This window comes from Puma concolor, chromosome D3, assembly GCF_028749965.1.
Source record: "Puma concolor isolate L17-30 chromosome D3, mPumCon1.1.hap2, whole genome shotgun sequence".
NCBI classification, from domain to species: Eukaryota; Metazoa; Chordata; class Mammalia; order Carnivora; family Felidae; genus Puma; species Puma concolor.
Genome location: NC_141678.1, coordinates 5,723,390 through 5,747,179, shown reverse-complemented (window position 1 = coordinate 5,747,179; position 23,790 = coordinate 5,723,390). Strand labels below are relative to the sequence as shown.

Below are 23,790 nucleotides of genomic sequence, written 5' to 3'. Positions count from 1 at the left end.
CCGGGGCCTCTGCCCCCTCCCAGAATACACGTGGGCAGAGGCTACTGCCCTGGTAAACCTGGCCCCCCAACGGGGGCCTGCGCGAGCGTGGAGAAAACCACTGAATCATCAGATGCCAGTATTTGCAAGTCGGGCGACGGGGGTGCCCGACGTGCCCTTGAACGGTTCAGGGGCGCGCCTTCCGCGCCGGACGACAGGGAGCCGGCCCTAAGCAGCAGCTGCCCCCGCAGACGGGCACAGGCTGGCCGGCCCACCGAGCCCCCGGCCGGCCATCGGCCTCGCTCAGAACACGCCTCTCCCCAAAGGCACGGAGCACAGTTGGCAATCCCTGCTTCAGACCCTTCTGGAAGCTCTACTGAAGTCCCGTCCTGAGCTGCCTCTCAGCCAAAATACACCCTAAGGTCTACTCTCCAGTGTAGAGACTCTGATTCCCCGGTTCCCAAGCAATTCTGTTCAGTGACCGGCTTCTGAAACCCTCACCTCCATCCCCGAGGAGCCCTGACCTAGAGCCCCCTGGACTGTCCACACCCCCAGCACAGAGCCGTCACGAACTCAGAGGAAGGCTGTTTACAGGGCTTGCTTCCCCGCGCGCGTTTTTCAGGCACAGAGAGATTTCATCTCCCCGCGTTGCCTCGTCTGCCTCCTCCTATGGCTATCAGCTCATTAAGGGCAGACACTGGGAACAACTGTTCAACTTTAAAATAGCTGCGTGGCTCCTGCCCAGACGGCCCTCCCTCGACTGAAAAGCATGAGGCCTCCAGCAGCTGGGCATGTTGTAGGGCTGGGCGTGGGCAGGTGCCCCCGCCTCTGAAGAACCTGATTCAAGGGAGTGCGGCGTAAAACCCCCCGGGGACAGCAGCCCAGAAGTGAGCCTTGCTGGACGCCCTTCCCGCTCCGCCCGACGGCACAGGGTCTCATCCAGACCCCGCCCAGCTTCTCCGGGCTCTGCCCAGCCCAGCGAAGGGTGCAGAGTGGCAGCCGGGAGTGAAAAGGGGCCCTGCCTTGGGCTGGCTTTGGGGGCGAGCTCGGGTTTGAGCAGCAGCTCTACGGAATGTTCGTCCCGGCGGGACAAGGACTTACTGGCCACACGCCTGGCTGGCATCCGGGGTGTCGGAAAGCACAGAGTGGCCCTCGGAGGGCCCAACCCCCTGGAAGAACGCCACCCTCGCCTATAAAGCCGTAACTGGGGCGCCAGGCACAGCATGGCTTCCAGAACCTGTGCCCAATCCGCAGGGACGCTCGCTGCCACGTCCAAGGCGCTGGCCGGGGAGGCCGGTGTGCACAGCTCTCCCGGGTTTCTGGGCCTGGTGCTCCGCCCCCTGGGCCAGCAGGGGCGGGGCCTGCGGCTGCTTCTCAGGAGGAGTGAGGGGGGAAGGAGGGGAGGAGGGACAGACAGAGCAAGGGGCAAGCTCTGCGGGCAGGGAGGGCGGGCCCTGGGCGCCAGGGCAAGGGGCCGCCCACCGGAGCGGACCCCGGAGAGGCGCGGAGCGGGCAGGGCGGCCGGGCCGGCGCCTGGGCGTGGGGGCAGCGCCTCACCTTCCTCTCCAGGAACGATGCGATCAGGCCGAAGTTCTTGGGGTGCTGCATGAACCTGCGGAAGGAGAAGGGCGGGCGTGAGGCCCGGCCGCGGGGGGCTTCCCGGCTGGGCGGGCGCCGAGCACACGGGCGCCTGCCATCTCCGCGGGCCCGGCTGGGCGGGCGACGCCCCACTCTCGGAGCAATTAAGCCCAGGGGGGTGTGGGAAGGGCGGGCGGGCGAGGGTGAGAGAGGGCGTTCCTTGGAGTGAGTCACTGGTTTTAGCGCCTTTGAAAATATATTTGTTTGTCCTGCTGGAGGCGGCTTCCAGGAAAAATGAGGACACTGCACGCAGCTCTTTGGTGGGGTTCCCCCCCTTGTAAAAAATGCCTTTGTTTCTATCTCCGGCCGGGTCTGGGAAGCTGGGCCTCGCCCGGCCCACGCGGGCCCTCACAGCCAGGCCACAGGTCAGGCCGAGAACCGCCAGCCTCCCCGGGAGAGCGGGGAGCTGGGGCTCTGCGTGCCCACGGGGAGGCGGCAAGAAAGGGCTCACGCCGGAGGGGGTGCAGGGTGCTGGCACCCCACCAACGGGCTTCCCGCGAAGCCGGCAGAATTACTGGGAAAGACTCGGCAAGGCTGAAATGTCAGGGCCACGGGAGCAGGCGGGCAGCGGGGGCGGAGATGTGGGTCACGGCCGCGGGGGCCCCAGGGATGCTGGGTGGGGTCCCTGGCCCCGGCCCAGCCTCGGCCTGCCGGTCCCCACGATGCACCACTAGCCGCGCAGCCTCCTCCGGGGAGAGAAGGAGCCACTGGCGAGGCGGGGGCCCCGGGTCCCACAAGGGAGCCCGGGCCAGAGCCTGGTGCTCTCCCGCCCGGCCCTCCAGATGGCTGGGCGGGAGGCCAGCGGGCCCCTCCCCTGCTCCCCAACCAGACACCGGAGAATCCGGAACGGCCTCTTCTCTCTTCCAGGAGGAAGCCAAGAGTCAGAGTGGCAGGCTTCCCCGCCTGGGATCCTGCCTCAGGCAGCTTGCAAAGCTGGAGCCGGCCTAACGCCCTTCTTTTCCAGACAGAGTCCCCTTCCCCTCCCTCTCCCTGCCCCAGTGACATTTCCTTCCCACCTAGATCCCTTCCTCGGAGTTTCTCCTAGGAGAGACGGAGTCCCAGGAGATCAGGTGTCAATCCCAGGAACCCCCAGCTCACCTCTCCCACCGCCCTCCAACCTGCACCTGTATCCATATCTCCCGCCAACGATCACCGAGAACTTCCTGCACACTGGGCACCTCTCGGCAGCTAAACAAGGGAGGCGCCGTTGCTATAGCCACTTTGCAGATGTGGAAACCGAGGCTCAGAGAAGCGGCGCGGCTGCTGGGGGTGACAAAGCCTGTCAGCGGTGGGGCTCTAGGCCACTGCGCGTGACTTCCGGAGGCCCGAGAGCCATCAGTCCTGCACTGACAACCTTGACCGCGACCACTCTCCCGGAAGGACACGTGGCACCAAGCTGAGGCTCAGCAGACAGCAGCCCAGCCCGGGTGCCCCACTCTTCTGAATCAACAATGAAATCATTAGGTGAGATGAGCAAACGTGAACTCTCCAGAAGGAATGAAACACAGAAAACACCCAGAAGCACCTCTCTTTTGTTTGTCTGTTCGTTTTAAAGAAAGCGTAAATAAATAAGCACATCAAACGTGCCGGGGGAATTTAAACACCTAACGCGGCGTAGGTGCTAGCATCCGTGCCTGTGGTCCGTCACTGGTTTACAATGAGACGACAGGGTACCCGCGGGACCTGACTGTGGCACAACCACATCTGTGGTTGTGAGGACTTAGAAACGAGCCACCGAGTCACGGGGTTTTCTGCCTCTGAGCGCTCAACCCCAAACGCCCCTGGGCCCTGCTCCCCGCGGTGCTGAGGCTGTGCTAGGCACTCGGGCCCTCCTTCAACCGTCCCTCCAGTTTCACGGATGTTTTAGAATTTCCATCATGAAAAGCTAGTCCAGAAAATACAGTCTCCCGCCACGACCCTCATCAGTCGCTCCTCCTGCACCTCCCCGTTCTGGTGCGGCCACATCACCCCTGCATTGCCCACCACCCAGAATCATCCCTGCCCAGGGGCCCCCCCAGGCACTTTGGGCCACCTGACCCCGCAAAGGGCAGAGACAGCCCCAGGCCCCGGCCAGCCCCACGGCAGGTGGCTGCAGAACGTGGTCGCGTCCCCTGGCCACGAGGCCTTCTCCGGAGGCAGAATCTGTTTCCGACACCCCCTTCTGGCCAAGCGTGGAGCCCTCCGCCCGTGCCTGAGTTTCCCGCCCGCCCACCTCACGGGGGTCTCTGCCCGGCACGTGGGTCCATGGGATACAACTTCTGAGTTTAGTTGAGGGGACGAGGATTTTATCCACCTATCAGCTCCTCACCCGTCTCCCCCAAACACTCGGGTCATTCTGTCCTTTTCGTTTTAGAAACCCCAGGCCTCATCTCTTGGCACTCAACTCCTGCCTCTGCTCTCCAAAGCTCTCCGGCTCCCTGGCCCCCTCCCGCTCCCCAACGAGCCTGCCTCTTCACTGCAGCTGAGCCCTTGCCCTGGAGCTGGGGGAGTCTGAGTCCCTCTGTCCACCTTCCGTCCTCCACCGTTTGTGAGCTGTGTGGCCCTCCTTAAGTGTCTTACCCTCTCTGAGCCTCTGTTTCCTAACCTGTGTAATGAGGATGGCCTGATGATGCTCTTATGAGGCATAAGAGGGACAAACACACAAAACCCCTGAAAACACATGTGCACGGTGTCTGGGAAGGAACACGTGCTCAATGAACAGCCGCTTTCAAAATGACACCAAAGGGCCGTCGGCCAGCCACACACCCCTACCCTCCGGCCCAACCTCCGAGATCCTCTGGCCTCGTCCCCCCCACCCACAGAGCCCCGTTTCACATAAGGCTGCCCTGGACACTGTGCACCGGGCTGAAGAGCGTCCCCCGAATTTCACGTCCACCCAGACCCTCCCAATGTGACCGGATTTGGAAAGGAGTTCTCTAAGGAAGCAACCAGTTCAGACGGGGTCACACGGGAGTAGGGTGGGCCCTGTATGCGACACGGCTGGGGTCTTTACAGAAAAGGCAGACCCAGACAGACACACGGGAAAGACCACGTGAAGACAGAGGCAGAGAGGGAGCGATGTGCGCACAAGCCACGGGAGGAGGAAGGTGGCCGGGAGCCCCCGAGGCCGGGGGAGGGGCAGGGGGCCCCCTCCCTCAGAGCCTCCGGGAGGAGCCAACCCTGATCGAGGACGCCTTGACCTTGGACTTGTGGCCTCCGGCGCTGGAGTGGGGACAAACTTCCTGTTGCCGCCAGCTACCCGGCCCGTGGTCCCTTGTCCCAGCGGCCCCAGGGAGCCCGTCCGCGCCTCACCAGGCAGCGCTTCCCGGGACAGGAGAGGGCGGGGGGGTCCGCGGAGGCCCACAGCCGGCCAGGGGCCACTCACTTCTCCCGGAAGGTCTCCTTCTCCTGCTCGCTCCACATGTTCATGACCTGGCGGTCCTTGTACACCTTCATGGGGTCGTCCATGAGCCCGTTCATGTTGATGAACTTGATGCGCTGCTGGTCAGCGTCGTAGAGCATCGGCGGGATCACGGCCAGCTGGCGCATCTGCTTCTCCAGGTTCTGGAGGGAGGACAGGGCAGGGGGGCCCGGCTCAGAGGGCTCCAGGGGGCGGCCCGGGGACAGGGCGGGGGAGGGGCGGGAGGGGCCCTGCCAGCGAGGGGGGCCCGGTGGGGGGGGAGCCCAGGTGGGGAGGGGGGGCCCCAGGTGAAGGTGCCAGCGTCCCCAGCAAGGGCGGGGGAAGGCGGAGCCAGAGACAGAGGGAAGGAGGAGTTAAAAATAACAACAGGCCATGCCGGCGGAGGGAGAATTTAAAGGCAGCCCCGGACAGGTTTATGGTGGACGGGGCTGTAAATTAAATGTGGAGCACAGCAGCCGCCTTATCTGCAGCGAGAAGGGGGCAATGAATCTTCTCTTTGGAAATGCAACTGCCGTAAAACACGACAGGAAAGATGTTCAGCCAGCTGGGCCAAACCAGCTCAGGAGACGGGCCTGGCCATCCAGGCTCCGAGGGCACACGGGACAGGGAAAGGGGCCGGGGCGGGGGGCGCCACGGACCCACCCCCTGCCCGCCACCCTCCCCAGCCCTGGCATCGGCTTGGGATCCAGCCCGCCAGCCCCGTGCGGGCAGGAGTCGGGCGGGCTCGCTCATGATGCATGGGGATGGCTGTTAAGAGGCTCCGAGCCACCACTCAGCTGGGCTCATTTCCCCAAATCTCTGCAGCCAGCCCATTACTGGCGATTAATTACCCATCTGAGGAGGCAGGCAAGGGCCCAGCACAGCCAAGGTCAGCGAGTTCAAAGGATCCGCTGCCCGGCATCCCACAGCCAACCTCTCCTTCAACATCTGGAATCCCAGCAGGGGCACACAGCCCTGCGCCCGGCCCAGGAGGACCCCCCCCCCCCACCACCGGAGGCCTGAGGCTGCCAGCACTTGGCACAGCCCTCCAGAACTACCATCTCGCCCGTCGTCCTCCCAGAGGGGCACTGATGGCGGACCACGGCATGGTCACTGCACGCTGTGACTGTGGAAAGCTTCCCGAAGGATAGGGCGTCTCTCCTCCCACCCGGCCCCCTCCTTCCCGCCCTCCCAGGGAGTCTCTGCCCTGAATTCCCCCCTCTGACCACCCACCCCAAAGGCCACCCCCTCAACAGCCTCAGGAGGCCGGTGGCCAGGACCTGGGGAAGCAGGCCTCTGGGCTGGGGGCTGGGGACGGGAACACTGCATCAAACTGCGATGCCCCTCGCCCTTGGCCTTCAAGCGGGAAACACTGGGGAGAGGGCCCCCCACCCTCCTCTTGCTTCCGGGGCAAAGTGAACCCAGGTCCGCGCCCCTGCGGGATGTGCACACGGCCACAGATAGCATCCGCGGGACGGGAGCCACAGCAAGCCCGCAGGCGTGACTGTGGACAAAGGCTCTCCGAGTTCTGCTTTCCGAGGACCGAATGGTGTCCGAAATAGGGACGTACCATGCGAAGGTACTGTTGTCGTTTTTTCTTTAAGTTTTATTTATTCACTTAGAGACACAAAGAAAGAGCAGGGGCAGGGGAGAGGCAGAGAGACGGGGAGGGCAGCGCGGAGCCCGACGCAGGAGCTCAAACTCTCAAACCGTGAGACCGCGACCCGAGCCGAAGTTGGACGCTCCACCGAATGAGCCACTCCGGAGCCCCGCCCCCGCCCGCCACGTGAAGTTTTAAAAGGAAGGTCTCTCTTCGTGGCCAGACAGTCTGAATTACCCGCATCAGAACCATGTGGGTAACTTGGTAAAAGCTCAGAGTCCTGGGCTCCACCCCAGATCAGCTAAATCAGAGCCTCCGGGGGTAGGGCCTAGACATCTCCAGTTTATACGGGGCGCCAGTCCCCCAGGCCTCCTAAGTCTATGGCACAGGAGAGTCGGCAGCCAGGGCAGAGCTGCCCAGAAGCCACCTGCCCCGTCCAGCGTGGGAGCGACCAACCCACGGAGCTGCCCGGCCCCGAACGTGTGGCGCATGTGACCAAGGAACCGGAGGTTCAGCTCTGTTTCCTGTTAGTTAACTTCGATGTAAACAGCCACGTGCCGCTGGCGGCTGCCGCAATGAACCGCAGCCACGCTCCTGGATCCAAGTCCCCCAGGGAAGATGAACGCACTCCCCTCCTCCCACGACACGCCCTCGTGTCCACCGTGTTGTCGGGAACAAGCAGGGTGGGGGCCTGGCACGTTAGAAGCTTGGCCCCCAAGACCCGGAAGGGACCAGGTGGCTACCAACAACACTTCCCCAGGGCAAATGCCTCGTCTCCCTGCTTCCTGACCACCTCTGGGCCCCCAGACCACGGCCGGGGTCACTCAGGCTGAGTTCGGGTTGTCCAACCCCCCGTCTTCCCCCCAGGGGACAAGGAGAGCGCGCTCACGCTGGCAGGGCTGGGGGTCCGGCCTGGTGGACGGTCAGCGTGCCGGGAACTGTCCACCTGCCCCCAGCCTGGGCACTGAGAGGCTGGCCTAGAAACCACAGGTTTCAGGCACCCCTGCCTCTGGCTTCCGGTTGGGCTCGGCCTGTGGGAGGCACCGGGAGGCGCGAGAGGCAGGGGTACTCGCCCCCCAGCCCCCCTCCGCTGTGGCCCTCCCGGCCACGTCCTGCCAGATGGCCACAGCCCAGCGACACGCCTTTCTCTGCTCGACCTTCAGGCGGGAGGCAGGCGATGGACGGCCACTCCCGCCGGGCCTCAATGCCCTGCGCCGGTTCTGCCCACGCTTCAGGGACAAGCCCCTCGATTTCAGCCACTGGGTGAGCTCTGCTTCCCGCCAGGACGCTCCCACGCGTGGGGGGCGGGGGAGTGAAGCCGAGGCCAGGGTCACGGCCACACTCTTACCTCCTGCTCGGAGAGGCCATCGATGATCTCGGACACCTCGTGCTCGCTGCGGGCGGCCGACATGGAAAGCCCGCTGCCCCGCTGGCCCACCCTGCTGGAGACCAAAGGGACACCCTCAGGACCAGGCCGGCGGCAGCGGGGGCCCGGCTGGCACCACGGCGCGGACCGAGCCCACAACTTCCCCGGGCGCAGAGCAGAGTGTAGGCGGCAGGGAGGGAGGCGGAAAGGGGCCAGGCCTCCCACGCCCACAGGGACCGCCCCAGGCTGGGGGCGTCCGGGAGCCCCAGCCCTGACCCAGGAATACCCGAGGCGCTCAGTCCCGCCCTCTCCTCAGATGCCCCCGAAGCCCAGCCCACAGACCCATGTGTGTGGACCTTTGCCTCAGTTCCCTCCCTTGTCACACCCGGCTCTCAGACCTGGGGGGGAGGCACCGGTGAGACGTGAACGCGAGCGTCCAGGAGGCCCTGAAGGGGCACTGTCACTGCCCACTGCCCGTCACCTCTCTGCGTAACAGCAAAGCACAGCCACACGCCCCCAGGCAACCTACTGTGTGCCGGGCCCTCCCACGCAGCCCTCCCGACCACCAGGGGAGACCGGCAAGCACCCTGATCTGGCCGCAAAGCCAGGCGGGCGGTCCCCTGGCCTTCGATCCGCACCCAGCATCTCAGGCTCTGCTGCCCTCAGGGGCCACGCGGCCCACGTGAAGGAACACAGCTGGGTGGTACCAGCCCGTGGCACGCGGGAAGGACAGCTTGCTCCGCCAAAACGTGTCTCAGTTTCTAATCGGCACTAAGGCCAAGCAGGCTCCGAGCGACGCATCCAGGGGCCCGATACGGCCCCTGCGTCGCCGGTTTGAGCCCTTGCTGCGCTCGCTGTTTCACACCAGCCCGGGCTCTTCCTGACCCAGGCCCCTGAGGTATCTTGAAGGAACGGAGGCGGTGGGCGGGGTGGGGGGAGGAGGGTCGGGCTCCGCCCCGGCTCACCTCTGCATGCGCTCCTGCAGCTCGCGCTGCTTGCGGATCTCGGGGAACTGCTTCTCGTAGTACTCGCGCACCTTGCTCTCCTTGGCCCGCCGCCGGGGGTTGCTCTCGATGCGCTCCACCTTCTTCTCCCAGGCCTCCATGAGCTGGTCATAGCGCTGGCAGAACTTCTGCTCCTGGGGGAGCACAGCGCGGGAGCACCGCTTAGCGGCTGATCCTCCCCTAGGCGCCAGGCCCCGGCTCCCGGCTCCGTGCTCCCCGCCGGCGCTGCACGCGGGCACGCACGCTCACGCGGGCACACGGAAACGGGCCGAGATACAGACACACACGGTCACGCGCAGGAGCACGCACGGCAAGAGCACACGAAGACCCGGGCAGACCCTAACCCCAAGAAAACGCACAGGCTTCCCTGAGCGCCTGGCTGCCTCTTTCCCTGGGGGATGGGCCACCGGCCTGGCCTCCTTCTAGAAATGCCTCGTCCGATGCAAAAGCCACCAGCTACAAGCGGCTAACTTCAAATCACATTACGTAGCACTTAAAATTCCGACCCCGGTCCCCCAGACACGTTCGTCATGTGGCAAAGGGCTACAGCACACGCAGGGAACACTCCCACCACAGAAGGAAGTTACGTGGGACCGTGAGGCTCTGGGGGTGTCTGTCAGGTTTGGGGCGGCCCCTAGAAAACATCTCCTTTCTAGAAAGTTCCCCATTCCCTGGCCTCAAGCTCAGCCGTGGTCTCGGGTCCAGGGAGTCATCGTGAAAGTCCCGAGCAGCATCCACGGAAGGGCCTCCGCCGTCTCTCCCAGACAAGGAAGTCCCTCTCTGCGTCTACCCACAGTGCCGCTCGCCGCGTGTCCTCAGAGAAAAGACCCTTGCCCAGGCAGGAGCATAGCTTCCCGGCTTCCACATCTCCAAGGTGACCTGGGTCTCGAGCAGGGGGGCAGCGATAAGCCGCCCATAAGACCCCAACCTCCCGGTCTCTAACAGCTGTGCGGGACAGATGGCACGGTCCAGGAGTCTCGCCTGAACGCCCTCTCGATGCCTCCCTCATCCTCGTGACCGGACACCTCGCCCCACCCCGTATTCCAGCCCGACTCGGGCAACCCGCGACCTTGGTCTTTGGCAGACCCGGCAGCACGGGAGCCCCTGGGCGGTGGTCAGGCCGGCTTCGAGGGGGCAGAGCCTGCTCCCCCCCCCCCCCCCGGGGCCCCACGACCCCGCTGGAGAGGACGACGCGGTCCTGGCGGCAGACGACGGCCACGCCGCTTGCGGCGCTGTGGTGCGGGCAGCCCCCGCTGGGCACGGGGACCCACGCCTCCTGCCGGAGAGCCACGCCTCCTGCCGCAGAGCCTGTCTTCACTGTCCTCAGTCTGACGGAGCGGGGAGGAGGCGCAGCAGAGACCCAACCAGCAGAGGAAGACCACGCAGTTACCGGGAAAGACGGGCAGGGTCTGGGCCCGCTCACGGGGGGCCTCGGGACCGTGCCCCGTGTGGGAGACGGCAGCACCCCGGACCCCGGGGACGCGACCGCTGCGTGGGGCCCCCGCGAGGTGGACCCGCCGCCCAGAGCAGGAACAAACTGGCCCCACGCTCGGGCTCAGGCTCACGGCAGAGAGGCCGGGGCAGAGCCGGGCACAAGTCTCCGCGGAGGCCCGGGAGCAGGGCCGCCTGGGATCCCGGCAGGAGCAGCGGTTGTTACGCTGATGACGCCCGACGCCCCCGCCTTCCTCTTGCCGCGGGTGCGCTCGGTGTCGTGCCCAAGAACCCGCTGGCAAACCCGAGGTCACCGAGAGTCCCCGCCGTGTTTTTCCGGAGAAATCTTACAGTTTTGGCTCTTGCACCGGGGGGGCCTTCAACGGACTGCGAATTAGCCTTTTTCCGTCGGGGCTGGGAGTGGGGTCCAGCCCCACCGTGTGTGAAGAGCCCACCCCCTCTCGCTGACTGCATCTGGCCTCCCGTCAAAAACCACCTGCCCACCGCGTGAGGCCTTCTTCCCTCCTGCTCCACTGCTCTCCGGGTCTGTCCTTGGGCCACGACCACACTGCTCTGATTGCTGTAACTTTGTGATGCGTTTTGAAACCCGAGGTGACTCCCGCGGTTGTTCCCGGCCGTGCTTTTTCAGGATCGTTCGGGCTCTTCAAGGCCCCGGCGGTCCCACACGGGTCTCGTTCTGAGCACCCACCACCCGCCGTGCGCCACCCTGATGAGCACGCCGTGCGAAGCCTGTCGCTCAAGGGCCCGAGGAGGTGGGTGTTAATATCTTCACCGAACGGAGGAGTAAACTGAGGCCAGAAGCGGAGTGCTTTGCCCCAGATGATCAGCGGGGCCAAGTTTGAGACCCTCCTGCCCTGCCAGGCGGGGCTTGATGAGAAATGGAGTTCCCTGACAACCGGGGAACCCAGGCTTCGGCCACGGGACGGGGAAAGGAGGGTGCCGTCGGAGATGGGCAGCCGGAGCCCGCTGCCCAGGGCAGTCGTGTCCCTCCGACCTCAGGGCGGGCACCTCCTCGCACAGGGCCCCCGCGGGGCTCAGCGGGACAGGTCGCAGAACCTGTAGAATGCTCTCCACACTGGCTGTGCTGAGCGCCGGGGCTCCCGCGCTCCCCACCTCGTGTTGGTGAGGGTTGAGGGTGACGACAGACAGCTGTCCCCCCACCCGACCCCGTCCTGCTCGGCCTCGGGCTGCTTAAGCAAGTCACGGATGCGGGGCGGCTCCAGGAAAAGCCCAGACTCAGAAAACGGGGAAGTCAGAGGTGCAGGGACGTGGGAGAAGTGAGCAAACCTTCAGCCACGTAAATGACAAGGAGAGCAGAGACAAGTCGGGGGAAAGCGGAAAGGCAGACTGTGCAGAAAACAGGCCGGTGCCCTCTGTGGTGGCCGAATGGTGACCCCCAGAATCTACACATAACTTGACCTTATTAAAAAAGGAACCTGAGACGAGGTCATCCCAGGTGAGGGAGAGCTCTAAATCACACAATCGGGTGTCCATGTGAGAGAAGGAAAGGAGACATGACCCTGTGGAAACAGAGGCAGAGACCGCAGGGACCTGGGCCCCCGAGGCTGGGAGAGGCAGCTGGGACCCACCCTAGAGCCCCCGGCCAGAACACGGTTCTGCCCACACCGTGACTTCGGACTCCTGGCCTCCGGAGCTGGGGGAGCACACAGTTCCGTTGTCTTCGGCTGCCTATCTGTGGGAGTCTGTTACAGCAGCCTGAGGACACAGGGCTCCCTCCACGGTGGGCCCACCTCCTGCCTGACCCATCCCGCACGGCCACCACACTGTCACACGCGCCCGCTTCGCCAGGAGCCACAAGCACGCACCTCAATCCTCCCTGCACCCCACCCCATTTCACAGAGCAGGAGGGGCAAGGCTCAGGGCGAGACCGCGCTCCCAGATACACGGCAGGCCCCGGTGGATGGGCTCGAACTCGGGGCCCTGTGCTGACAGCACAGCCTCACCGCCACCCCACCCACCGGTCGGGCCTCCCACGGGGCCACACTCAGCTTCCCAGGGAAGGGCAGCGTGGGCAGCTGACTCGTGGTCCTTGGAACCTCTAAGGAGCGGGGGCTCCGTGATCTGAGGGGGCCGGCTCACGGTGGGGGCGGGGCATGCAGGTCAGAGGTCTGGGGGAGCCATCTGGACCAAACCCCTCCGCGTCCCTGCTGAAAACAATGCATCAGGGGCCCTGGGCTCCTTACAGAAGAACAGGAACGGGGGCGGGGGGGGGAGGGGCAGGGGGCGCCCAGGCGACTCAGTCAGTTAAGAGTCCAACTCTTGATATCAGCTCAGGTCATGATCTCAGGGTTCGTGGGATGGAGCCCTGCGTCAGGCTCCTCTCTTGATAACATGGAGCCTGCCTGGGATTCTCTCTCCCCCCATTCTTGCTCTCAGAGTAAGTAAATAAATGTTACCCAAAAAAGAACAGGCTCATTCCAAACGCCCTCCCGTTGAACACAGGGGCCTCTGGACATGGGCTCAGCCCGGCCTCAGAGCCACCCGAGTTTCTTACCAGTCTCCGGCTGCTCTATTTTTAAATAAGCACTCTCCCCACCCCACGCTCGAGGGGCCCCCAAGTGACCACAGCAAAAACTCTTCACCCCATCCAAAACGAACCCCATCCCCAGACAGGGCGACTGGGGCTCTAAGTGTGGCCACGGCTGGAAGATCACAGGGAACCCTGTCCACTCTTGGGGGTGGTGACGACAGAACTTCCTGTCCTTCAGGAGACAGATGTGGAGGTGCCCGGGAGAGGGGTCCAGGTGTTGGCACCTGCTTCCCACCCGTTCAACACAACTACAGTCAAGGTTCACACTCGTGCACACGCACGCAGCAAAGGAACTGTGATCTATTCTACGTGGTGTTCGTTGTATTTGTCAGATCTCCTATTCGAAAATTCTCAAAATGAAGACTTCATGTTGTTCACTATGTACTTAGAAGAGTATAAATTAAGGGTCCCATTGGGTTTAGAATAAAATCTGAATGTTCCATCCTGGTCGAAGGTGAGTGTTTCTAAGTGATCTGGCTCCCACACCATTTACATCAACCGCGGCCCCCAACTCACGAACTGCACACCAGACTTACCTACTACATGCTGTCCCAGCCTACCCAAGCTGGTTCTGACCTCAGGACCTTTGCACTTGCTGTGCCCTCTGCCTGACACTCCAGATTTCCACACAGCTGGTCCTTCCTAGTCATTCCCATTCAGTGCTGAGGTCACCACCCAGGACATGCAGGCTATCCCCAACCCACCCCATCCTTCCACGTGGCCCTTCTCTCTCCGTCTCCTCTGCCCACCCCTGTGCCGGGCTCTCAGCAGGTCCTCGCTGCACATTTAACTCAATGAATAAGATGGGACACCCGTTTTCAAGAATCCCACCCACCCCCCATCTGGTCACCATCCAGACAATCTGGGGATCTGAGGAACATGAGAAAGGAGAGGCTGGGAAGTCTCACCCCATGGGCCCCTGGGGTCCAGAACGCAACCTGCCAGCTTCCCAGCCACCCAGCACCTGCGCCAGAAGGGTCTCTTCTCTTTGGGGACCTAACTGAGGTCTGGGGCCAGCGCAGGGTGGGCTCAGAAACTGGTTCAGAGGGACCATGCCATCAAGTGGTCCAATCAGAGCCTTGGTGAGATGGTCTGAGACAGGACAGCTCTCTGGGCTTAGAAAACTCAGATCTGCCGTAGGCATTCAGGTCCCCCAAAGAAACCCGTCTGTCAATGTACTAACATACAGAGTTGGGGGGAAAAACCACATAGAAGTGAAGGTGAAACTTGATCGACCCACTCCTGAACTCCACCCACGGCCTTTCTCAGCTACAAATTTCTGTGCCGTTTAAGCCCATGTGAGCCAGCTCTTCCCACACGGCGGAGTGACTCCCCCTCCGTCACTGCCCTCCCCGCCCCCACCATGCATCAGCGATGTAAACAGGCACCCGAACCACAACAGCACGTGTCCTCACACACGCTCTCCCTGCCTGGGGCCTGCTTCCCAGAGGAGACGCCAGAGCGCGGCGTGATGCAGGGGTGGCGCCCCCGTCCGTTCTGATGCAGCCGCTGCCCGCCAGTACACAGCCCACCCCATCCCCCCCCCCCCCCCCCCCCCCCCACCGCCTTCCAACAAGCCTCTCTCTTCCTGCCTGGAAAGGAGGGTCCTCTGACAAGGAACCGCTCTTCCGGGCCAACATGCTGCCTTCTCCCCTTCCAGGCTGGAAAAGCAGCGGCAGAACTCCCGGCCCCAGGCCTCCTTGGGCAGCTGAGCCCCGGGGCCCCGGCGTCACCGGAGCAGCTGCTCCCCTTTCCCATGTCGCCGCTGCCCCTGGCCTCTGTCCACGGCCCGGACACGCAGCGATGAGACAGCTGCAGACCAGGAGGTCCCGGTGGGCATGGCCTGAAGTGGCCCAGACTCTCCAGGAAGCCTGGCCCAGGGGAGCGACCGGGGAGATTCCAGGGATGGCTTACCCATTGTTTCCGAGCGTGGTTCCTCCTCTTGAAGTACAAGATTAACTTTTTCCGCATCGCCTGGTTTCTAGGCAGGAACAAAACAGCAATGGTCAGTAACGCAGGGTTTCCAATATTTCGTCCTTCGCTGAGCTGTTTCCTGAGAGCAAGCCCTGAGTGTGCCCCTTTACTGGTCCTCGGGGGGCTAAGAGACACCTGCAGCCCCCCGGAGGGAGCCGCGCACTGCCAGAGTGCATCCTCCCTCTCTCCCCGAGGTGCCCTCGTCCACCTTTAGGCTGAGCCCGGCGTGCAGAAGGGTCCCGAGGGCGGGCAGGGTGTCAGCGCCCCCCGCCCCCCACCACACGCACCCAGGATCCCTCCTGGAAAACCGGCCACAGAGAAACATCCACGGGCTCAGACTGGGAACGCGGGCAGGAGAGACCAGGACCCCAAGACCCGTGGCCACACGGACACAGCCATCCCCCAGGCTGGCTCCTGGGACAGTGGAGGTCACCCGAGCAGGGCGGCACAGGCTGGCGGCCACCGGGGAGGCGGGACCCCTCAGGAAGCCCCCTTCCTTCAGCCCCTCCCCACGGCCCCCCTACACAAGCGAGTGCTGCCGCGGACGGCCGGTGGGCCTGGGGCTCAGGCGGGCCTGGGGGCGACCCTGGACGTGCTCACCCCGATCTGGGTGTGGCAGCGGCCTCCCGGGGGGAGGGCTGCTCCTTCTGCCTCGTGTTCCCAGGAGCGACCCAACCCCACGCAAAGGTTGCAAACAGTGCCCCCGCCGGCCTCCGGGAGATTCCCGAGCCACCCAGCACCCCAGCCTCAGGAGAAGGAGCAAGGTGGCGGGAGTCGCCAGGCCCTGACGGATGGGCACAGCTCCCCGAACACACACCTCACGGGGGCCGAAGGGCCCGGAACCAATCGGATCACAGGGACCCCAGGGAGGGTCACTCTCTGCCTCCAGGCCCCCGCCGCCTCAGAGGCCCCACCGCCAGGCCCCGCTGTCCTCAGGGTCTGCCACCATGCCTCTGTCCCAGGCCGAACAACGTCCCCCGTCCCCACGGCTCGACGCGGATCTCCAGCAGGAAGTCGGCATCCTCACTACCGGGGCTCAAGTCCAGGGCCCCTAACGCACCTGCACGTTCCCTCTTAACAAGGACGGGGAGGCCTCGGCGAGCATGTGGGCAGCACCCCCTGTCCGGAACCCCCACGGCCCCAGCAGTACTCAGAGCCCCCAGGGACCCTCGTGGAAGTGGCATGGGTCCCTGGCTCCCAGGGTCACTCGCGCCTCGCATCAGCCGGGACCTCCCCGCCCTGAGGCCTCGCCGCTGACCTCAGCCTCCCCTGCCCTGTGCCCGTCAGAGTGGGCACTGGGGGGCCTCAGTCACACAGGCTGAGACCACAGCACTTCGTTCCGTGACGAGGAACGTAAGTGATCTCAGCCTCAACTTCCTCATCTGAAAAAGGGGCACAGTAAGATCACGTTCTCATCTCCTCGGTCACTCAGCAAGTGTTTACTGAGCACCTACTGCATGTAGGTACTGTTCCGGGCACTGGGGACACAGCCTTGAGCAAGGCAGAGTCCCCAGACATCACAGAGAGGACGCTGAGAGGCGTCACACAGAGAGTAAGCAAGATAATCCAGATAATCCTGATGCAGAAACCGAAACGGGGTGGGGGGTGGGGGGTAGTGACTGGGTGGCAGGGGAGGGGACAGCTGTTTCAGATTCAGTGGTGCAGAAAAGTCTCTCGGGGACGGCCCCAAGCCAAGATCTAGAGCAGCAGAAGGACCCTGCGGTGGAAAGAACCAGAGAGCAGGGCGCTCCAGGCAGAGGGCGCTGCAAAGGCCCTGAGGTGGAAACAAATGCAGGGAACTTGAAGAACAGACAGAAGAAAGCCCTCGTGGCTGGAGAGCCCTGGCGGGGGGAGGGAGGGAGGGGAAGGGAGGAGAGGAGCGGAGCCGACAGGGCCGAGAAGCAGGGAGAGCCCAAACAGTGAGCCGCGTAGCACGAGGTCTCTGCTCCTAACACGATTCTCCAACAACAACAAAAAAGCCGTTTCTCTCTGGAGGGATGGCGGATTCCAGTGCTGGCACGGGAATACACAAGAGCCCAGAACACCTTGAAGCAAAGAAGTGCTAAAACGGAGAGGAAAAAATTCAAGTTAAAAGATCAGAAGGACCCAAGACTCCACCTGAGCTCCGACCGCCAAAGCTGGGGGAACCTGAGCCGCCAGATAAACAATGCCGGTGCTAGATTATAACCCAAAGAGCAAAATAAATATCCGCGAGCCCGCGTAGCCTCCAAGTGTCTGCCCCCGAATATTTACCAGTCGTTTGGCATTTTAGCTTGCGTCCCTCCGTGCTTTGATATCCCCTGTGGGAGGCGAGCTCCCCTCCCCCCGACGGTAGCCTGGACCCAGGACGCGTCCTAAAGCGCCGAGCACAGGCGGACGAGACAGCCGCACACGGAGGTGCCGCGCCCGTGACCTGCCGTGGTGGGAAGGGCGGCTGGTCACCTCCGTGGGACTCTTCCCCCAAATCCACGCCGGCCCCTCCGTGAGCAAACGCCAGGCAAACCCGACTCAAGGGACACTCGACAAAATCGCCGACCGCAACCCTCCGGAGGTGTCAGGGTCAGGGAAGCCAAGGGGAGACGGAGAGACCGTCACCTGGGGACCACGGAGACGCAAGGACAAGGCGCGGAAGGGGAACCGCGATCAGATCCCGGACCAGAAAACGGACATTGGTGGAAACGCTGGAAGAGACCAAGGAAAGCGGGTCGGTTCCGAGCACGGTCCCACCGTTACTTTACGCATTTCGCACCCTCGCTTCTGTAAGATTTCACACTAGGGGACGCTGGCTGGTGGGGATCCAGGAAGTTCTCTGTTCTGTCTCTGCCAGCGATTTTAGAGTAAACATGAAAAAAAACAAAACCGGGTCATGATCTGTGTTGAAATGCCACGGTGAGGCCAAACACAACCTACTTTAGGGCTTGCAGGAGGCTCGGTGCGTGTCACAAACTGACTCGTGTCCCCACTCCCCAGCCAGTGATGCCGGGTCCCAACCCCCCGCACCTCAGAATAGGACCCTATGTGGAAACCGGCTCCTCACAGGGGTCATGAAGTTAGCGCGAGGCCATCAGGGTGGCCCTAATCCCACACGGCTGGCGTCCTTATAGAAAGGGGAAATGTGGACGTGGGAGACGGACACACAGAGGCAGGGTGACGGGGGACACGAGAGGACAGAGAGAGGAGACAGGGAAAGGTCCACGAGGAAAGCACGTCCGGGAGGGCCGCCGACACCAGATGCCGGGAGAGGCACGGAGCGCTCCTCCCCCGAAGAGCTCGGGGCCCTGTCGCCCCTGGACGGCTGGCCCCCAGAACTGGGGGAGAAGAAGCCACCGTGGCCTCCAGCCGCCCAGCTGGGGGCAACCTGCAGCCAAGGCCAGTCTGTGAGCGGCGGGGCTGAGCCTGCACCGGACAGGACTCGGTGAGTAGAAGCCTCCCTGGGGGCAGAGGTGACGCGTGCAGCCGCCCCTGTTCACCGCGGCTAGCGTAGGGCAGGCAGGGGTTCTCCCGGCCGATCCGAGGTTCCTTCCAAAGCAAGCACCGTGCCTGGCGCCCGGAGGCACCCGGGGACTGCCAAAGAGGACAAATGTTGAGGCGGCAGGTTGCGAACGGGCACGGTCCACCCAGTGGAGCCAGCCCGGGGGAGCGCTGTGTTTGGACAGCAGGGCTTTCTAACACATCTGAGTTCGCTGCCAGTATTGAAAACCAGAAGCCGTTGCATAAAAAGCCGAACTTAAAGCTTCTCTTAAAAGATCAGGCGGTCTGGCACACCCCCTTGTGGCTGCAGCCCGGGGACCGAGGCCTGACGGCCCCTTCGAAAGGGGGATGGGCTCTCGCATTCGCCAGCGCCCCCCCCCCCACACTTCCTACTGCCTCCTGCCAGCCCTGTCCCCTCTACCTTTCCTTCCGGGCCCCCCCCCCCGGCACAGCTCTGGTCACAATCCCCCACCTGGCTGAGGGTGTCTGCTCGCTCACCACCCTCCTGGCAAACGTGTCTGGGGTGTTTATTTTGTCCCAAGAAGTGTTTTGGTATCAGAGATGCAAATCGCTTACTGCAGACTGATCTTCACTGCTGGGAATGTTTTCTGGCAAAAAAATAGGGAACACGACTGGCGAGCAAGGTGGTGAGTTTGCTGGGGGGGGGGGGGGGGGGGGGGGGGAGTTTGCATTCATGGGGTGCAAAGGATATCTATCATCTCCAGGGAAAGTCCGAGTTTATAAAAAGGCACAACCTGTAAGGAAACATCGGCCTCATCGTCTGTCACTGCACCGGGCAGGAGAGACAAAAACTGGGAGGAAACAATAACAGTAGGGACACTCTGGAGGTTCAAGGAGCGTCCGGCCAGGCCCCGGGTGAGACTGGCCCCGGGCCCACAGGATTCTAAGACAAGAAAGCGTGGGGCAATCAGGGGAGGCTTCCTGGAGGAGGAGAGGTTCGAGCCGAGCCTTGGGAGAAGCAGAACACCGGGGGAGCAGAGCGAAAGGAGGGCACTGAGTTCCAGGGGAACGAGGGTGATGGTGAATCGGGAGGGGATGACGAGGGGTGTTCAGGCACAGCCAGACCCCCAACTGCAGGGGAAGAGTAAGAAGGAGAAAGTCTGCCTGAGCAGGGCCCTGAATGCCTCGAGAAGAGCCTGTCCAGTGGGGTGACGGAGGGTCTGAAACCTGCTTACTGACAAGCAAAGTGACGTGATGTGATGTGCTCAAGGTCACCAGGCTATCGAGGGGCAGAGCTCAGACTGGAGACCCAGGAGAGGTATCGGTGTGGGTGTGCACATCCGTTTGGCCTAGAAGTTTGGCTGTGTGACCCTGGCGAAGTTACTTAACCTCTCTGAACTTCCAGAGCAAGTCCGCAAAAACCTGTAACCGTAACCTGCGTCCCGATGCCCTTTCCACCTGCACAGCCCCGGGGCTGATGGCTCCAATCAGCCAACCCTCGAGTGAGGCAGTAGGAGGGAAGACATCGGACCTGAAGACAAGAAAAGGGGGGAAGGGAGAGAACACCAGGAACCGGCAGGCCTCCAGGCCCCGGGGAGAAGACGAGGAACAAGGCCGCCGGTGCCCAGGTTCTGAGCCAGGCAAGGGCAGGGCCGGGAAAGGCACGGCCACGACACAACACACGAGAGCAGTGACCGTCCCCGGGCATCAGTGCCCGCCCGTTCACAGAATCGCACTGGGGCTTCAGGAAGCCGGTGGGCTCCCCGGAGAGCCGTCCCGGCAGGTGCTGTGGAGGGGACACCGGCCCCTCCACGGAGTGCCCGTCAGGTCCGCTCTGGGGTCGCCCTGGCCCCTCCCCTGCTTCCCAGAGCCTGAGACCTGGGGCTGAGATCCCGCGGCAAGTGCCCCACGGAGCGTGGGCAGCCGCCCCCACACCGCCCGACGGTGCAGGTGGCGGAGGGAGAGCAGCGGAGGTGGGTGCAGGTGACTGGGACACGTCTGAGATTGCTGGTACAGCAGGAAGTCAAGCGTGAAATTAACTTTAACTGTGCAGCCCCAGCACGCAGGGAAATTAAAGTGACAGGGCAAGGTCCTTGGGGAGGGGCTGACCCCCCACCTGGCCCACTGACAGCAGCCGGAACGGGGGCGGGGGGGGGGGGGGGGTGTCTCTGCTTGTCCTTATCAAGCTGTCACCAGATCGCAGAACGGCAGGCCCGGAACACAGCGAGCACTCAGAGTATCTGTTGGATGAACGGGCGACAGCGGCAGACGAATGAAGCAGGAAGAGAAACAAAGACCACAGAACACTCCCCACGTGCCTGATGCTGAGCTCGGCACCTCCCGGGACAGCAACTCACCGGATCCTCGGCAACCCTCGCAGGTAGAAGCCACTCTCATCCCCACCTCGCAGATGGGGAAACTGAGGCACTGAGCGTCAGCGGCTGGCCACAAGGGCCAGATGCTCATCGGCCCCTGGCCACCGACCCCCATCTCAGGAAGCGGTTTCATGGTCCCCGCAGTGGCCCGGGCCCCCGATCTTTGCCGCCACGGGACCTCCCTGCCCCTGGCCCTCCACACGGCACCGCTGGCGGCCGCCGCAGCACCCAGACCCACCGCTGCCTGCCCGCGTGGTTACGGCCACCTCCACCAAGGTCCCCCCACCCCTGGTCCTTTCTCTCGGCAGCCACGAGAGTGAGCCTTGAAGGCAAAAACTCGGCACCTCACTTCCCAGCATAAACGTCATTGCTGGCCTCCCTTCACACACAAATAATACGACCCAAACTCATCAGCCCTGGGTGAGCTGGCTGGCACCTTCTCTCCTCACCCAGCCCTCACAGCCATGCTGGCCTTCCCTGGGACCTCACCAGCTCAATCCTGCCCCAGGGCCTTTGCACTACCTGTTCCACTTGCCAGGGAGGCCCACACGGCTCACTGCTGCTCAACCCCACAGTGTCCCCTCTGCTGTCAGGCCCGGATCCCCTGGCTAAAGCCACCCCCGCGTTTCTCTCCCATCCCCTTTTCCATCTTCGTCGCATTCTTTAAAGTAAGTGACTGCACTAATTCACCGACGATCGTACTGAAATTAAAAATACACCTCAGGGGTGCCTGGGTGGCGCAGTCGGTTAAGCGTCCGACTTCAGCCAGGTCACGATCTCGCGGTCCGCGAGTTCGAGCCCCGCGTCGGGCTCTGGCCTGATGGCTCAGAGCCTGGAGCCTGTTTCCGATTCTGTGTCTCCCTCTCTCTCTGCCCCTCCCCCGTTCATGCTCTGTCTCTCTCTGTCCCAAAAATAAATAAACGTTTGAAAAAAAAAAAATTAAAAAAAAAAAATACACCTCATTTTGATCTTCGTGGAAAACTAGGAACGACATCAAAATTCTAAGGACGAATCGGTTCGAATAATTTGTTTACGGGTATGTTTTTCTAACACAAAATTCACCACTTACGTAAGAAATCTTAAATTTACTCATCTCTACGTTTTAAACTTAGATGTGTCCATCTGTGATTTGGATTTGGAACAAATCTGACTAGGCAGTCACCTACTTAGCCGGAATGTACCCCAACAGACCGGAGCCATTCTCTGATGAAGACGGGGAGGGGCCAGAAATAGTCCCATTTTTTTTTGTTTCCGTAAGTCTATCGCTTTATCCTTAGAGACGTGGCAGCACCTTATCCGCTAATATTGTTTGTACCTTTCTCCTTTCCTGTTTGGACTTTATGGTTATTTTCATAAATGGAAATCACATTCAGCTTAAAACATTACTCATTTTTTTGGGGCGCCTGGGTGGCTCAGTCGGTTGAGCGTCTGCCTTCGGCTCAGGTCATGATCTCACAGTCCGTGGGTTCGAGCCCCGCGTCGGGCTCTGTGCTGACAGCTCAGAGCCTGGAGCCTGTTTCCGATTCTCTCTGCCCCTCCCCCACTCACGCTCTGTCTCTGTCTCTCTCTCTTTCTCTCTCTATCTCAGAAATAAACATTAAAAAAAATTACTCATTTTTAGTGAAGACCTTATGTAAGATTTCAGTACGATATTACTATAAAAATTGGTACGTCAAAAGGAAAAACACAGCTGGGTGAGCGACGTACAAAGAGCTTAAGACAGCTGTGTGAGCACAGTACTTTCTTTCTACAATTTTTTAAGTATCTTTGAGAGGGCAAGCGGGGGAGAGGCAGGGGGACAGGGGATCCGAAGCAGGCTCCAGGCCCCACGCCGACAGCAGAGAGCCCGATGCGGGCCGTGAACTCAAGAACCGTGAGATCACGACCTGAGCTCAAGCCGGATGCTCCGCCGACTGAGCCACCCAGGGGCCCCCCACGGTACTTTTTACTAGCGGAATATTTTCTCGCTTATTTAACTCACTTTCTCACTACTAGACAAAGCCTGACGAAAAGCATGGCTCTTCGTTCTTCGCTCGCAGCTGAAGCCCCAGGTCCTAGAAGAGGGCCTGGCACGTAGTAGGTGTTTGATAAATGCGTGCTGAGTGAATAAAGGAACAAATACTCCCAGCAGCCCTACTCAGAAGGAAACACCCCACTGCCGCACCCTAAACCAACAAGGATGGCCCTAGAGGCCCCCCGTGCCCTCACCCACCCTCCCTCTAGCAGTGGACCCAGGGAGAAGCAGGTCCCGGGAAGCACAGAAGGGACTGGGGTGGCCCAAGTGGAAAATCAATGGTGTTGTGTCAAGAGGCACACATCCACAAGGCCACACGAAAGCACAGCCTCAGCAGACACGGCCCCGGCCAGCCCCAGGCCGAGAGGGACCCCCCGACAGCGCCGGTGAGGCCTCCTCGGCAGGTGCTCCTAAGCCCAAACGCGCCAAGGACCTCACCGGCCACAAGAGATTTTCTAGGCTGCTCCGTCAGTTACTGGGAACTGTAAGGGGGTGGCCGTTTTAGTGACCAGAACTCGGACCAGTCACGCAAGTCCCGAAACCAAAAAGAAGGGACTCCCCTGTCAACTGGACCAACACCAGTGGATATTTAAAGACCACCGGGAGGTTTGCATGCCTCCAGGGACGGGAAGCTCACTACTGCCCCGTACACCCTGCGGTTCCACCCCAGGGGAGCTTGGGACAATCAGACCAGGCCGGCCTGCCCACTGGACAAGCTGAGTGCTGCCCTCGGAGGTCACGCAAAAACGTCTGCACCCTCTCACAATAAAGAACAGCCGGAAGACATGCCAAAGAGTCTGCCGCCAACCTAACATCACCGAGTGTTCACAGCCACGTGCTCTTCAAGGAGCCAGGTCTGCGGCCCCTTTCGCCTTTTGGGCTCCTGGATAACGACTTGAGGTAATATCCCCTCCTCTGCCAAACGGACTATGTTCCCATTAATACATCCCCCCCAAAAGAAGCCAACCGTCTTCTGCCACCATACTTCTGATGCTTCCCTCCCAGCTTGAAGATGGGAAGCCACCA

General features: G+C 62.2%; 1 protein-coding gene and 1 long non-coding RNA gene across 31 annotated transcripts in view; both read right to left on the bottom strand.

Moving 5' to 3' along the window:
* NCOR2 (nuclear receptor corepressor 2) overlaps positions 1–23,790 on the bottom strand; it is a 213,716-nt gene that overhangs the window by 85,218 nt on the left and 104,708 nt on the right. For 25 of the 28 annotated variants that reach the window (XM_086681460.1, XM_086681458.1, XM_086681476.1 and 22 more), the window contains 5 exons: positions 14,884–14,950; positions 8,928–9,100; positions 7,945–8,038; positions 4,982–5,160; positions 1,537–1,591 (listed from right to left, as the gene is read on the bottom strand). In XM_086681460.1, coding sequence (XP_086537586.1) covers positions 1,537–1,591; positions 4,982–5,160; positions 7,945–8,038; positions 8,928–9,100; positions 14,884–14,950 — 568 coding nt within the window. The remainder of the gene's footprint in view (positions 1–1,536; positions 1,592–4,981; positions 5,161–7,944; positions 8,039–8,927; positions 9,101–14,883; positions 14,951–23,790) is intronic. The other 3 variants (XM_086681462.1, XM_086681484.1, XM_086681485.1) reach the window with 1 other exon arrangement.
* On the bottom strand, positions 14,957–22,271 carry LOC147575261 (uncharacterized). 3 transcript variants are annotated; one of them, XR_015242181.1, is made up of 3 exons: positions 21,709–22,271; positions 17,197–21,469; positions 14,957–17,005 (listed from the first exon to the last, which is right to left on the bottom strand). It is a non-coding gene; the product is annotated as an uncharacterized LOC147575261 (long non-coding RNA). The 3 variants fall into 3 exon arrangements; XR_015242182.1 differs by lacking the exon at positions 14,957–17,005 and having other exon boundaries at positions 17,168–17,356; positions 17,539–21,469; XR_015242183.1 differs by lacking the exon at positions 14,957–17,005 and having other exon boundaries at positions 17,168–17,624; positions 17,944–21,469.